The 16,583-nt window shown below is 36.6% G+C and overlaps 1 protein-coding gene across 8 annotated transcripts in view; it reads left to right on the plus strand.

Annotated features, from left to right (window-relative positions):
• Positions 1-16,583, plus strand: part of CCDC85A (coiled-coil domain containing 85A) — a 182,004-nt gene that overhangs the window by 133,298 nt on the left and 32,123 nt on the right. For 7 of the 8 annotated variants that reach the window (XM_076000793.1, XM_012777838.3, XM_012777841.3 and 4 more), the window contains exon 3: positions 8,667-8,743. The exons of the other annotated variant lie outside the window; for it this stretch is intronic. In XM_076000793.1, the coding sequence (XP_075856908.1) occupies positions 8,667-8,743 (77 nt within the window). The remainder of the gene's footprint in view (positions 1-8,666; positions 8,744-16,583) is intronic. 8 annotated transcript variants of the gene reach the window in all.

A 16,583-nucleotide genomic window follows, 5' to 3' on the forward strand; every position in this document is an offset into this window, starting at 1 on the left:
TTGAAATGACAGTTTTCTCTTCACAGAGAAACATAGCCTGTTTTGATAAGGACCACTGCCCAATCCCCACCCCACCCCCAGGCTGCTCTCTGCTAGCTCCAGCCCCTCACCCAGTGCCCAGCTGGCCCCACCCCGTGCGGCGCCCACAGCTGCGCTTGCTCCACTCCCTCCATGCCCCTCGCAGGAAGCGACTGGGGGCAAATGTCCAGGTGAAGTTTCAGTTCCTTCAGTGGGTATTTGTAACCAAGAGGTAACCTTATTAAGCATATTTCCAGCTAAAGGGCATTTATATTGTATTCCACAATTTTAGTGGTAGAAATAGTCCATATTTAGCAGGACATATCCCCTCCCACCCTGCGCACAACTGTTTCTCTGCTCGTCTCTCTTCCTCCTCATGCTTCCTTCCTCCCATGCCAAGTCTTAGTCTTTTGGAGACTAATTAAATACCATAGATTGGGTGATTTTAAACAACAGAAATTTATTGCTCATAGTTCTAGAGGTTGGGAAGTCCAGGATCAAGTGGCTGACAGCTTTGGTGTTGGGTGAAGACCTGTTCTTCATACATAGTGCCTGCCATGTGTCCTCCCATGGTGAAAGGGCAAAAGGGCCCTCTCAGTCCTCTTTTATAAGGGCACTAATCCCATTCCCACATGATCTAATCACCTCCTAAAGGTCTCATCTCTTAATATCACCGTGGGGGGTAGGTTTCAATATATGTATTTGGGGGGTGAACATAAACATTCAGACCATAGCAGCATATGTACTGGCATGTGCTCTCGCTTGCATGCTCTCTTCCATGCTGTCTCTCTCTGAGACACACACACACACACACACCTTTTTGAGCCTGGTGAACATTTCAGATGTTCTTATTGAAATTACCCATAAATAGTTGGATCTGACATAATTTGAGAACCTGCCTGAAGTTTCCATCCAAGTTTAATGTTCCATAGAATGATTTTCAAATGGCACAACAGAATTGGTATTAGGTTCTATTTAAATACAAATTCTGTTTTGCCTGGAGTGATTGAAAATATAAGCCTATATTATGAATTCATTTTTTTTTCAGGGCACTGTCTACATTAATGGTTCGTTCATTCATTCATTCAATAAAATTTTGTTTTGCCAGACACTATTCTAGGCAGTTGGCTGTGTCAATCAACACCATAGACAAAGATCCCTGCCTTGTGGAGTTGACATTCTGGTGGAAAGAGAGAGACCTTATATATAATAACTGTAACATGTGCATAAGCTAATTTATATGATAGAAGATGATAAGATATTTTGATGAAAATAAAGAAGTAAAACAAGATAAAAGAGATCAGGAGCGTCGGGTGGAGGTAGTAGCAGGTTGCAGGATTAAATGAAAAGGACTGGGTGAGTCTCACTTAGAAGTTGTGATTTGCACAAAGACTTGTAGGAGGCAAGGAAGTTAGCCAAGCTGTCTGGGGAAAGAGCATTCCAGAAGGAAGGTACGACCAAGGCAAAATTTCTTGGACAGGAAAACACCTGTGGTATTCAGAAATGGAAAGTCTCGTAGCTGGAGCAGAGAGAGTGAGGGCATGAATCTGGAGAGGTAAAATGTGGTCAGATCATGTAAGGGCCCAGCTGGACTTTTAAAGGATTTTGGCTTTCATGTGAAGCAACATGGTAAGCTACTGCAGGGTTTGGAATGAAGAATGAAGAAGTCTGATATGATGACTTAGCATTTCAGAAAGAAAACCCTGGCTGTCTTAGGCTGGAATAGACTGTAAATGAAAATACACCTGAGAGTGGAGGTGGCAGGAATAGAGGCAGGGACACCTACTGGGAGACTATTGTGAGTTTGGATTCTCAAGATATTTTGGAGATAGAATCAACAATTTCCCAATGGATACGAAGTGGGATGTGAGAGAGAGACACCACGCACAATGCTAAGGTTTTTGTTACAAGGAAAGCATAATAGTTGAAGAGTCTATAACTGGGTTAAAGTATAAACAGCCAAAGAGAGCACATGGTTTTAAAAATTTAAGCAGTGGAGGAAGGTGATAAGACAAACAGATCCCTGTCTCAAGCTGTTGTCCCTTGCCCCACATGCCTGGATTTCAGAATATGAATATTCCCAGCCAGGGTCTGAGCACTACTTTTCCTCCTGCCTAGAACTCTCATCTTCAAAATCTTTGCATTGTTGGCTTATTCATACATAAGTCATAGTCCTTAGAAAGCTCTTCCCTGGCCATGTTCCCTAAAGTAACTTTCTTCCCCAAATCTCTCTATCCTAGCACCCTGGCTTGTTTTGTTGTCTTTATTGCACATGTCACCTTCATAAAATATCTTATGTGTTTGCTTTTTATTGCATGTCTTCCCCACTAGAATGGGAACTCCATGAACACCCAGATCTTACCACTCTTGCTGGCTACCATATTGCCAGTACCTCGAACAGTGTCTGGCACACAGCAGATAATAACTATTAGATGAATAAATCTTTTAATAGTAAAGTAAATCATCAAATATGCATTAACCCCTGCAGGAAACACCACCAGTCAATGTATAAGGGTTAGGGAAATACTTCCATGTAGCATTTTTGTGCAAATTTTGAAAATAACACTGTGCGAAAGTAGGTAGAGAAATCACAAGACATTCACTATATGACTCATTGACAGATGAGCAGAAAAACAACTGAAAGAGATTCATGGAGTTGAAGAATGTGAAATTGTAGAATTCTTGGCCTTCAGAGTTATAGGGATTAACAGCACACACAGGTAGAAAGCTTTGCAATATCTCATTGAGTTTTCTCTGAATACATCTAACAACATGAGCTCATTATTGTACAATGAAGTTTTTTCTAATCTTTGGAAATTCTAATTATTAGAAAGCTGTTTTTCATCTGTGAATAGAAGAATAGGGAGTATTTAAGTAGAATGTAGGAGAGTATTTCTGGCTAAGGGAAGGTACAGGCAGAGGTGGAGCTAAGAGAGCTCTGGGTCAGTGAGAAAATGAGCAGGCTGCATGGGAGGAGATGGGTAGGAAATAACTATCTGATATTTTTTTCAGGTCAGCATAGAAAAAAGGATCTGAGAAGAGTAGAATTTGCTTCATAGATAGAGTAGACCTGATACTAGTTTTTACTTATTCAGGACAATTAAAGCTCCTTTTTTTTAAAAAAAAAAAAAAAAAGAAAATTCTATCTTTGCTAATAAGACAGTCTAAATTAAAAATCCAGGCAAATATGAAAGTGCTGATTCCAACAAAAAAAGGTTTAATAAGAAAACCATCAAATTACAGTGAGAAATGTAATCTCTTATACTTATGGAGCTAATATGGATTCTAAGTAGGAGGCTGACCTTTGCTTGCCTGAGGAAGAAAAACACTTTTTGTCAGAACAGTAATAACTTTAAAAATATACAATTTCAAATTAATTTCCTTGGGAATGTGAAAAAGTCTGTAAATAGATTAATTTGGAACTAATACAAGCCATATATTTAGAGCTCGGGGTTTACTGAAAAGATTTGCTATGAATTGGAAATCATGTGGCTGTTGGACTCTTTTGCTGAGAGAGACTTATCTTAGTCCATTTTTGTGCTGCTATGTCAGAAGGCCACAGACTGGGGAATTTGTAATGAACATAATTGTATTGGCCCACAGTTCTGGAGCCTGGAAAGTCTAAGATCTGGCAAGGGCCTTCCTGCTGCATCACCTCATGGATGAAGGATGAAGGGCAAGAGGGGGCTGAACTGACCCCTGTATAAGGGCACCAATCCCATCCATGAAGGTGGTGCCCTTATGGCCTGCTCACCTTTAAAGGTCCACTTCTTAATACTGTTTCAATGACAGTTAGATTTCCACATGAATTTTGGAGGGGACAAACATTCAAACCAGAGCAGAAACTAACTCTTAGAGAACCACAGAAAAGTCAACATCTTCCAAATGATTTTCCTCCTGTACACTCTTAAAATGCTGTGGTTTGTGTTAGAAAGGACCATTACCATATTTTATATCCTGCCCTGAAATTTTGGAGACACTTTTATCTAATTGAAACCACTCAGAAGCTTGATAAAACTTCGACAGTTGCAACTACCAATAATAAACCTTTTATGTACAATAATCAGAGTAATTCATGGGTGATTTTAAGGATGAATGTTTCTGTAGGGAGAGAAACATTGCTTTAGAAATGGAAGGGAAGTGCAGAGCATTTAATATTTTGACCAGAGTGTTTTCAAACTAACAGAGGAAAAAATTGAGCTCCTTTATATGATTGAATGCATTTCAGGCTATTTGAAGTGAAATCAAGTCAAGAACATTATCCAAAGAAAATATCAAGTTATTGTAAAGGTAAATCCATCATGAATATCTAAAATCAGTAAGAAAAAAGGAGAACTTAGTACTTATGTATGTAAGAAGCTCGACATCACTTGATTATTAGAAGATCCAAGATGAGAATCACTGTGGTACCTTAGCAATTAAACAAAATTGTTTGAATATATTTGCCTAATCCCCAGTGTTAGGGGTCAACTTCACTACTCTCTGGGCTTTGGTTCTCTTGTCTGCAAAATAAGTCAGGGGGTTGAGGGATAGGTTGAACTAGAAAATCTCTAAAGTGCATTCCACCTCTAAGATTGGAATCATTTAGCAGATGTTGAATTTAGTGGAATTCTTATGCATGTCTCTTACACTTGTGAACTTTTACATGTAGGTTCAAAGGAAAGTGAGATACATGGAGAGATAAATTCCCTGCTTTGAGAATGTGCCTGAAATTTACCCAAAGAACACTGTGAGAATGTAGTTGGATTTTCACATAGACATTGTTTGCTTCAGCTTGTTTTTCCAATGTCTGTGTTCCCATAGGTTTCCCAGGGTGGAAAGAGAAATAAAATACCTTGTGGAGAGGTTGAAAGCAAATTGCCATCAGGATTACCGTGATTTGATGTTTGCTTTTCCAGATCCATGACTGTGGGCATAACCTGGCCTTTCCTCCTTCTGCTCCACACCATGTTCCTCTCTCCACCATCATATGATTCCTTTCCTGCTTCCCTGTTTGCCACAGGGTCATTCTCGGCTTCCGGCTGTTGTCCATCCTATGGTTCCTGTCATATCTCTCTGGCCTAGCAAAATTCTATTGATCCGTTTTAAGCCTGAGTTTCTCCTTCATAAAAAATGCAGCCAATGCTGATCTCTTCCTTTGCCCCTGTTTCATAGGATTCAGCTCTGAATTTCTTATCACCTTACTGTTTTAAAATTTATTTCCTCTTGTTTTCCCCCAGTTTTAGGTTCTTTGAATAGAGGGTCCTTCTTTAATCCATTATAATATATCTGTGTAGTTTATAGCAGAGAATTTGGCTATTTTTGATGTTCTTTTGGAGATTCTTTCTCAGAGTTCTGAAAGCAAAACAGCATTCTGAAATCTCAGTCTAAAAAGGTGTCAGCCACTGGTATGAAAGGTCATGGTCAATTCAAATTATAGTATATTCTAATGCAGTTTTCTATTTGTCACTTTATGATAAAATGCCAATTTTTGTCAGACACTTCTCTTAGGTCCATCAATGTACAGCTGTCTTTTATGTTCTCCGTGTGTCATGGGAGACCAGCTTAAGTTAGAGCTGACACCCTTGAAAAAGCAAGAAAGAAGGAAAGAGCATCTTCTGCCTGTGTGGAGAAGGGGTTGTAGCAGATGTGGTGAAATACGTTCTGGTATCCACAAGGCTTCTTTTCTTTCTTTCTTACCCTATGAGAAGATTCTACCAGTTTTTTTCTAATAATCAACTAGGACTGAGACATGGAGTATGATGTGACTTTTTTTTTAAAGCGTGGTGTTTCTTATACTTTATCCTGTTCTATTTTATTTTAAAATATTTTTTTATCCAGTTACTTTTTATCCAATTACTGGTGATATACTACTAGTCAGGCTCAGTTGACCTAGGGTGTAATAACAAATAAAGCTTGAAATCCCAAGGGCTTAACAAAACAAATATATTTTTTTTCCTTGTGTCACAGTTGGAAGATTGGGTAGGTTCCTACCCATCCCTCTGGATTTTCCTACAGGGACTCAGTGACCTAATGCTGATCTGACAATATATTCCAGAAAAATGTTTGCCTATTCCACCCTTATTAAAGAGCACAATCAGTTTCTTGTTGAATAAAACAAAACGACTTAAGTCCTCATATGCATGCAGATCAGATTCTTCCTGAGCCCCAATCCTGAAGTTTATTTTTAATTATCCATTAATTGTGAAGTAATAATTGCAGCAGAAGCTAAGAGCTTGAAACAATTAACAGGACCTTCTGGACCACAGCACACGGGTTAGTAATCCTAAAAGGGAATTTGTATTCTGAGAAGTTTGTTAAGAATTATAATAACTGGCCTTCTCTTCACCGCAACTCTAGAACAGTGCCTGACAACACTCAGTGATGCAGTAAATGTTTGTTGAATGAACCAACTCAAAACTTTTCTTACCTTTGCCTTCACTGTAAAGCTAATATTTTCTATTATTTTATCTGTTTAAAAATATTTCCTATCTCTTCCTGTCCTGGCCCGTATTTGCAGTACATGCTTTGGAATGAAGCATGATTTGGACTTGAAGATCAAGTGCAAATCTTCAGTCTTTGGACTTGAAGATCAAGTCCAAATTCAACATTAAACATAGGACTTAGAGAATATTTCCCAAACTTAAGAACTTCCCCCTTTTTTCTGAACAAACAAAATGCTTTTGTAATTTAAGTAGAGACATAGTGAAAGCATCAGATATGTAAACTGCAAAGATTTAAAAAGAGAGAAATATATTAAAGAGACTAAAGATAGTCACGCAATTAAAACAAATTCCATTCAGTGGCATTTTTCAAATATCACCTGAATCACTCTGTCTGGAGTCTTTTAGCTGCTTTATGTATCACAACCTTAGAGATGGTGCAGTATGGGGCAATAAAGATAAGGCATAAATTGTGAACAAAGGAGAAAGGAATTTTATATTTCATGGTTTAAATAGAATATTGTTGATCAATTTTTCACTTGGATGACCCTTATCAAGTGGTTGTTTTTGTAGAGAAGAAAGCAGGGTTTGCAAAAACAGTATAAATCAGGCAATCTACATTCACATCTTGATGGTCTGCAGATCACTTACTTTCATTTGCTAGAGTAAAGCAGACTCATGAAATCAATACTCTTGTTCATTTATGCCGTATACTTTTTTTTCTCCTTGAAAGAGTCCATAAAGCAGAGTTTTAACATTTTATTAAGCTAGAAAGAAATGAGAGGGTATCTCTAGCAAATGTCTTCAGTTTTCTTTGCCTGTGGTTCTGTCTTCTTATATAACAAATGTTCAAGGCTGATCTTCTCCATTGGTGGGAGGTCAGTGGGTTGTTATGTTAATGTCAGTGATGGGGGCTTTCTGCAAACAGTTTTTGAAAACAGGTGAGCTGTGACCTAGTCAGAGATGAGCTTAATTGTTACATTTGTAAATTAAGGATTGATACTTCTTATGTATTTTAGAAAATAAAATGTTACCTTATTGCTTTGGAGGTCACAAAAATGAAATTGAATTCATATATAGAATTTCCACATGAAAATCATATAGAGTTTCCATGATGATTTCAGATCAGGATATTAGTTTGAATCAATATCCATCACAATCACAAGTTGTTAAGGGGCCACAAACGCTTGCCTCTTAAGTGGACTACCATCTTGCCTCTTGCTCTTCTTTTTTGCTGAGGCTGAAGAATGTAAACTCTGAGGAGGTTTTGCTGTTTTAATATTAACTTTGGAAATATGCTCGGGAGGGATTCTATTGTCATGTACCTTTCACTGTATCTGAAATATGTTTGTTCTTGAATTGCTGCTATTTTCTATATGATGACTTGAATATTTTCACTTTAATGAAGATGGGTTATGATCAGATTGTTCCCTAAAATGAAACTCCACTTTCCTTCATGTTTGACCCTCTTCCTGACCTACAGTTATGAATTTCAGAGTTTCAGTATAACACAGAAACTAAGCATGATGCTGACTCTGAGCTTTCAGCGCATACCTGAGATTCTGAAGAATTGAAAACAAGAATCAATTTTCGGTCTGCCCCTGGCTTACCTAAAGATTTGAGAAAACTTAGTCTCTGTCGCATTCAGCCAAAATCAAAATCAAAATTCAACCAAACTCTAAATATTTAGTGCTTTCATGACTCTTCTCAGGATGATAGTCTTAATATCTATAGGTTTGTGAGAAGAAAAAAATATTGTTCTTAAGACTTAAAGTATTTATTGGGAAAATGAAGGGAACTGGATATTTGAAATTTTGTTTTCTCTTCTGTTTTTCCATAGGGACTTGTAATTTACTTTGGTTACAGATAACATTACAAAACAGTCTTGAGTGTGGGTCAACTCATCGAAAACTGAAAATGTACAAAATAAGGACAAAAGATGGAATAATTGTCTTTAAGATGCTTAATGTTCTGAGGGCTGGTTGGTGTGCAAAAGCTTGCAATCTCACGACTTGTAAATTTTTCTAGTATTCCGCTGATACTGTAAAATTGTTCGAAACTGTGGTTTCAACGTCTTCTGTTCTTGTTTTGGGGGGGAATTTTTTTCTTTTTTTAAATAGCAGACTAAATCACTACCTGATTTGAATAAATCAAGCCAGAAATATCCTGACAGTGTACCAAACAAGACCTGTGTGTATAATGTGAGTTCTTTCTTTTTAATTTTAGAATCAACCTTGTCCTATGTTAGGCAGCTGGAGGCAAGAGTAAGACAGCTGGAGGAAGAAAATCGCATGCTGCCCCAGGTGGGTGACTTCCAGAAGCTCATAGCTAGTCAGTGCCATTTGAGTTGTAGCATTTCATTTGGAATTTAAAATCTCAATTACATTTTCTCCTTTAAATGATAGAAATCATTTTGTAAATAGTCATTCATCGATGTAGAGTGTGATTATGTTCCATGATGGCCATCGTATTATTCAGATTTCTAAGTGTTTATACTGAAGGATACAGATGTCTGAAATAAGAATGTGAAGAAATTTGGAAAGGAAGAAGAGCAGAAAGAGAAAATGAAGTGAGGTAGAAAATAAAGACATTTTAATAGTACTTCTCTTGTACATCATGCAAGTAGTTGGTGGATATAGGGACATTCCTCTTACTTAAATTGAAATTTTGCTAATTTATGGACCAGGCATGGCATATAGGTAGTTTGAAGTTTTCATATTTTATATTTTCACCATATTTATATTTCATATTTTAACTAAGTCCATACTTTTTAACTATAACTATATGACAAACTTTGTGTTATAGTTAAACTCTTTCAGTGATCACAAAGCAATGACAGTTATTGATAGTTTTTACTTTGGGACGTCTTTTCCTTTGTGAATACAAAGTGGCACTTTTTCTGGCGTGTTTAATGTCTTGCCCTATATTTCACTTACAAAATTGTTTTTGTGGACTAACGTGTTGGTGTTTTGAGGTGGTAGTTTTCAGAAGATATGTTTTAATAATTTTACAAAAAGAGGTTTTCTAATCAGTTACTAGGGTTCATTCTACATTACTTTTGATTATTTTTGTTTCATAAAGGATTAAGGCAAAATTATACCTCAAACAACAAACAGCAGTTTAAATAAAAACACAAAGATTGGTTATGTTTCAGGAGAAGATTTAAACATTAATGCAAAGACTCTTTGGAAAGATATTATAGGTCTTCAATCTTGTTTTGTTTTTAAACTACTTTTGCTATAAATGATGATTTGAGCTATCAAGTACTGCACTTAAGAATGCCTTTGTCTTTCCTCCATTGGCCAACAATCTGCTTAGAAATCATGAGAGTACATGAAATGAATCTTGAGTAGTCCTCTCTTATTCTTGGGGCATATGTTCCAAGACCCTATGTGGATGTGTGAAACTGCAGAAAGTACTGAACTCTGTATATAATAAGGTTTTTTTCTATATATACATATCTGTGATAAAGTTTAATTTGTAAATTTGGTGCAGTAAGATATTAATATTAACAACAATAACTAATAATTATTGTTAATAAAGCATTGTTAAATACAATAGGGATTACTTAAGCACAAGCACTGCTATACCCTGGCAGTCGATCTGATAACTGAGGCGACCACTAACAGGCAGGGTGTGTAGACAGTGTGGATACGTCCTGGGCGGGACAGAGTAGGACAGCGGGAGATTTCATCATCCCACTCAGAATGGCTTGCAATTTAAAACTTATGAATTGTTTATTTCTGGAATTTTCCATTGAATATTTTTGGACCACATTTGACCATGGGTAACTGAAACCAACAATAAGAAGAGACTACGGTACTTCTCTCCTTTCTCAAACTGTCTATATGTTAAGATTCGTGATGACAGAAGAGATTATTTGTGTCATGAGATAAAATAGTACTACTGGAGATTTTTTTTCTTTGCTGTTGACTATGTTTCCCCTTTTCAATTTTTTTTTTTTTTTTTTTTTTTTTTACTTTTTATTGGATTCACAGTCTGCACTAGGGCCTTTGACTGAAGACATCCAACTTCTTCCTTGTTACAAAGAAACCTAAAAAATGTAGTTAGTTTATTATATAGGGTTATGCCATCTCTCAGACAACTGGGAATATAAGAGAAAAGAAACAGAAAACAACAATATATGTTTCTTCATTTCCCTCTGTGAGAGAAGTGAGGCAGACATCATACACTGAAATACTAACATGTATGCCATCTTATTTAAAAAAGAGGCACAACAAATGTGAAAGTGATTACAAGACTGATTTTTTGAAATCTGTAGAAGTGAGTGTTAGGAATCTTGAAAGAAAATCAAGAGTCCACAACTATAGTGATATGGATATGGATATTTAAATACATAATACTTGCACAGTTAAGAGGAGGTGAGATTAACTTCTCCAGTATTATTTAGTTACATGCTTTTCAATGCTTTGTTACTCTGCTATCAAGGGAGGTTTTTTGTTTTTTTGGTTTTTTTTAGTTCATTTTGTTCCACTTTTGTTTTCCTCCACAAAATGGCAAAGAAAGATCATGTTTTATTGAATCTTAAATGTTATTGATGTGGGATGCACCATCATTGTATATACCACTATAAAAGAAAAAAGATGTTGTCAATTATACCATGTCAGATTCTTGCTGATTTCAGAGAGGTTAAATGGGAAAACAATGTTTTCATTTTAGTTAAACAGCTATTTACTTGTCAGAGTACTTTAATGCAAAGAAAATCCATTGTTTGAAATATGCTATTGGACATATGCAAAGAATGCAATAGATCTATCTTGGTTCGAAAACAGTATTTCTGTTAAATTTCTATATTGGAGAGTATTTCTTTTATTTACAACTAAGATATGACAGAATCACCAGTTGCAGCTACTCCTAATAAATACAAACCAACATGAATACAGACAGTAGATGAGACCCTGAGATGGAACACAGAAATGGATCTCAGGTCAGTGAGAGTTGTAAAGGCAATCTTCATGCAAGGCTAAGACTTGAGCTGGGTAGCACAAAGGCGTACCTGCACACTTACTCTTAGATATTGTTGGTATTATTACAAATAATAGATGATGAGATTCTTCTACAGAAACTATTTCTGACTGCATGATGTTTGCTGATTTGCAAGGTCAATTCAATGGGACAAGCTGACATTCCTGAATAAATTAGTCTCAATATTTGAACACTTGATTTAAAATTAGAAGAGCTTGTTCACTGTGCCTTGATTAGAAGGAATTCCTTTTTATTCCTAACTTTATTAAAGTATGTCCATTTGTCTTTAAATAAACAGTAATAAGAATGTGGCTGGCAGTTGGAATCCCAGGTATATCAAATATCTTTTGTGGCTGTGGCCAGGTTTTTTAGCTGATTTAGACTAATTATATAAAGCATTTAAAGCATTATCTGGAGGAAGAAATCTTCCTTAATGCTTATTTTTGTTCTTCATATAAAATTATATGTAATGAACACAAAGTTACAACTTTGCCCTAGCCATATACATATTTAAAAATAAACAAGATGGATATAATAAATCCTTATGGATTTCTCCCAAAGTACAGAGGCCACAATTTCTTCATTTGTAAATGATAGGGTTTTTCCCAGCTCTTACATTCTGTGGGCCCATGTCTGACACCTGTGCAAAGTTGACTCTGCCATGGTCTCTGTAATGTCCTACAAGGATCACTGAAGTGTACTTTAAATACAGTTTGTGAACGCAGCATTTCAAAGGTATCTTAAAGTAAAAACCAGTCTCATTATTTTTGGAAAATGCAGTATTATTGCTGGGTGTTCTTATTGAGAAGAAATAGTAATAAAAGATTATCTGAACTTAGAAGGATATTCTCTCCTGAGCACACAAACTATGAACATTTTTTAAAGATCACAATTAAAAATACTTGAAAATATTGCATATACTCTTACATAAGACACATAATGCTGAAACTACTCCCAATGGTCTGTAAGTTCCACTATATGTATATTTGATGTGATGTGAACCCCAAATGAAGACTGTTATATAAATACACCTGCTATCTAGAAAGTTTTATTAAGTTTTAAATCCAATGAGGTGGAGTCACCTACAATGACATAAGTAGACATTTTTAAATGACAGACCCAGTATGGTGTGAAGTTTTAAGGAATTTTCTATCAAAGTAAAAAGGTGCACACCTATTTTGTGTATATACTTACAAATAAACACAAGCTTTCTCTGTCTAAAAAGACATAGGTTTTCAGAGCTGGGTGGAACCTTATGTATCACACAGGACAATCTCCTTTTTAGCCAAGGCATATTCGGTTCATGGAGGTTAGGTGTGTCAGCCCAGTCAGGCAGCTGATGGAGGGTAGACTTAAGATATCCTCTTCAGTGTTCTTTCTAACATATTCATAGTGCCTCCCTTAATCATTTTAACCATAATGTAATTTAATGTAATGGAGCTACTAAATCTGTTTTTATCTTATTGTCAAATTCATTTTTTTCAACGTTTGTCTTATAAGCTATCATTGGATCTGCTTAGCCATCTAAGATTTGTTAGTCTAGTCCTGCTTTAAGGAAAATATTCTGTTTTTCTTAAAGGCTGGTATACAACATAAATGAAAAAAAAAATACATTTTACAGGATCTTCTCCCTGACACAATTCCAAAATACTTGGGAATCATAAAGTTTTATTATATACACACAAATACCTACACTTGCATGGAAAATTTATGCTTAATAGAATGTGGTGAGAGGGGGCCTTTCTGTTGAGAGTGAACTGGAGGTGGGTAGGTAGGGGGAACAAAGAGTTACAGTAGTGGTTTTAAAATTGAAATTTTAAGATTGAAATTTGATTTTTTAGCCCACGTTCAAAACCTTGCTTGGATCTTTCTACTCATTTCATTATCCTTTTCTCAATGGTCACAGGATATTTTAATCCACATGTAGCCAATGTATTTATGTACTGCATCTTCAATGAAAAATTCTTATTCAACTAGAAAATACCTTTAAATGGATGATATAGAATACCTACCTGATGACTTTATTATTAATAAATAGTGATGCCCTTTAGGACCTCAGTTACTATTCATATATAATTCTGAGAATAGTAAAAAAAAAAAAATTAGTAATAACTACAACCTATTCTGTGTTGATTTTGGACTTTGCACCATGAAGAGGACTAGAGACATGAAGCAGTTTGCTGCATCTTCAGAGTCAATTAAGTACATTTGTTAAAAGTCATATTTGGAAATATATTCCCTTTGTTCTAATGCTCTGGCACCAACATCTGCTTGGAAATTTAGAAAGTACTATATGTCCTTTGTGCCCTGGAGTCCCTCCCAAAACAAACCAGCCAGTGTTTTTATTTTGTTTCGTTTTGTTTTGTTTTAGAGATAGGATCTGGCTCTGTCATCCAGGCTGGAGGGAAGTGGTGGGATCATAGCTCACTGCAGCCTTGAGCTCCTGGGCTCAAGCCATCCTCCCCCCTCAGTCTCCTGAGTAGCTGGAACTATTAATACTAGGACGCACCACCACACACATCTAATTTTTTAATTTTTTTGTAGAGAAGGGATCTTTATATGTCGCCCAGGCTGGTCTGAAAGTCCTGGCCTCAAACCATCCTACCACCTTGGCTTCCCAAAGTGCCGGGATTACAGGCATGAGCCACTGTGCATAGCCTACCATCTGCCTCACGAGACCAGTGTTTGCGAGGAGGTTTCCAGAATCCGTAAAGGCATCTGAAACTGCCTGCCCGTGGGCTGTGGTTCAGCAAACCTGTCTGAAAGGCATGGTAACTCAAATCACCACTGAGTGGGCCCCTTCCAGACAGTGTTTCTGTTTCTGTTATGCTAGTACACACAGAAGGGTCTAATTTTAGGAATGGAAATGAAAAGTCTCCCTCTCTTGTAATTTGGTTACATTGCTGCCTTACAATGCTGTCTTTCATTGTCTTGCAAAAGAGGCAGGGCTGTTATCAGAGCAGTCTCTGAACAAAGGAAAAGTACCTGTCACAGTTGCCAGAAGTGCTGAGAAGGGTACAAAGGAGCTAAAGAAATTGAGCTTCTCACTTCCATGGCAACACAGCCCAGGTCCAGTGTCCCATCTCTGAAGCCTCCCCCACCCCACCTGGGGGTTCTCTCTGACACATCCATTCCCCTTATGCGTGTTTCCTTGTTTGCTATGGAGATATTTATTTAATGCTTTTGTCTCTGTCCTTTTCATATTTTCTGGCTTTATGTTTTGTCAGTTTTATTTTGCTTTTTTGTTTTTTGTTTTTATCTTATAGGATCATAAATATATGGCTCTTTTTAGATTTGGAATTTCTCTGAAAAAAAAAATCTGTAACTGTTACACAAAAAACTGTCACAGAGTAATGCTTTCCAGGATGCTTAACACAAGTAGTGGTATTCTTCAACCGTTATTTGCATGGAAATAACCATTCTGGCACTCCTCAGGAGAAACTTATGCAGAATTATTTTTTTCCTCATGAATAGCAACCTTAATTATGTTGCATCGCCTGAATCTGGATGCTACTGATAGAAAAAATTAGTTAAATCCATTAATGATTGGATTGCTGCTAGTGTCATATTTAGGATAAAAGGACTCCTCCAGATAAATAGTGCTTGTGGATCACTGTTTTCTCTAAATTGACATAATTTATATTTAGGCATTTTTCATCTAAAAGTCTAGTACTTCTAGTTTCTTTGCTGTAGCTTGAGCAAGGTGAACATGCTTGTAAATTAACACATTAAAAATGAAAGTAGGTGCCTCTTAATAATATGTAATTACCTGTATCTTTTACATGTAAAATAGATGAATATAAATGTAATATAGACAATATCTATATTTCCTAAATATAAACATAATACAGATAATAAATGTAATATAACCAAATATTTATATTATTTGAGAAAAGAGCCTTAAAGTAAATAAATTTCTAAGTGATTTAAGATTTAAATTATATTTAAAAAGCTCTCATTGTGTAAAAAATAGGCAAAACATAACTGAGTTATTTTTAGAAAGCCGAGACGTAATAGTAGTGACTTTGGACTCTGCTAGTAATCAAGTGATTAAAAGGCACTGTGAACTGTCAGAAATAACACTGAATCGGGATTATAAAAGTAGTTTTTGGCTTGGGTCTGTCCTTAATTACCTGTTAGACCTGGAGGACTCCTTTAACTTCTCTAAGCCTTATATATTGTGTTTCCCCAAAAATAAGACCTACCCATAAAATAAGCCCTAGCAGGGTTTCTAAACATTTGTGCAATCTAAGCCCTACCCCGAAAATAAGACCTAGTGATGGGCTTGGCTACACAGTGTTTTTGCACAACCCATGCATTTTGTCATGGAGTGGTAATCTGCCCCAATGTCATAGCTGCTATCCCAGAGGTGACTGGAAAGGTGTGGGTAGCCCCACCAACAAGGTCGGCTCCCCCTGTCAGGTCCCAGCCATCCTGTGCGTGCTGCCAGCTGAGGCTTTGAGTGGAAAGTCTCCTCAGTGAAGTGAGGAGTGGACGCTCCGCTTTAGGTATCGTGTGTCCCCAGGGGGGAGAAGGAAAGCTGTGGCTGCCATTTTACTCAGCACTGTGGGCCTCTCTCACCCCCACAAACACCAGGGGATAGGGGAAAAGCTTCAGCAAGCAGTCTCCTACTGAGCCCAGAGAGAATAACACATCCCCTGAAAATAAGCCCTAGGGTGTCTTCTTGAGGAGAAATAAATATAAGACCCTGTCTTATTTTCGGGGAAACACGGTACCTTGTCTACAAAAGAGGGTTGTCATAGGTGATGTGGAAGGTTCTACTCAACTCTGCAAATACGTGATCCTTTATCCAGAGAAAGTTTGTGCTTATGTGTAATGTATACACAAAATAGGTATGTTCTTTTTATTCCATGACTCAAATTCCTTAAAACTACAACTTTAACAACATATTTAGTCTTTTATGTAAAAGTGCCTATTCATGTCATTGTGTGTTATTCTATCTCTCTGGGCTCCAAAGTTATTAAAATTTCATCAGATAGCTATTAAATCTATTTAAATAACATACAACCACAGGTATATATGTTTGAGGCTCATATCACATTAAATATATGTATAATGTGCTCATATACTAGTCTGATCAGTTTTGGCTTTATGTGTATTTTGGGAGAGAATATGCAATCCTGTTAATGCCTATTT

Source organism: Microcebus murinus, chromosome 3, assembly GCF_040939455.1.
Source record: "Microcebus murinus isolate Inina chromosome 3, M.murinus_Inina_mat1.0, whole genome shotgun sequence".
NCBI lineage: Eukaryota > Metazoa > Chordata > Mammalia > Primates > Cheirogaleidae > Microcebus > Microcebus murinus.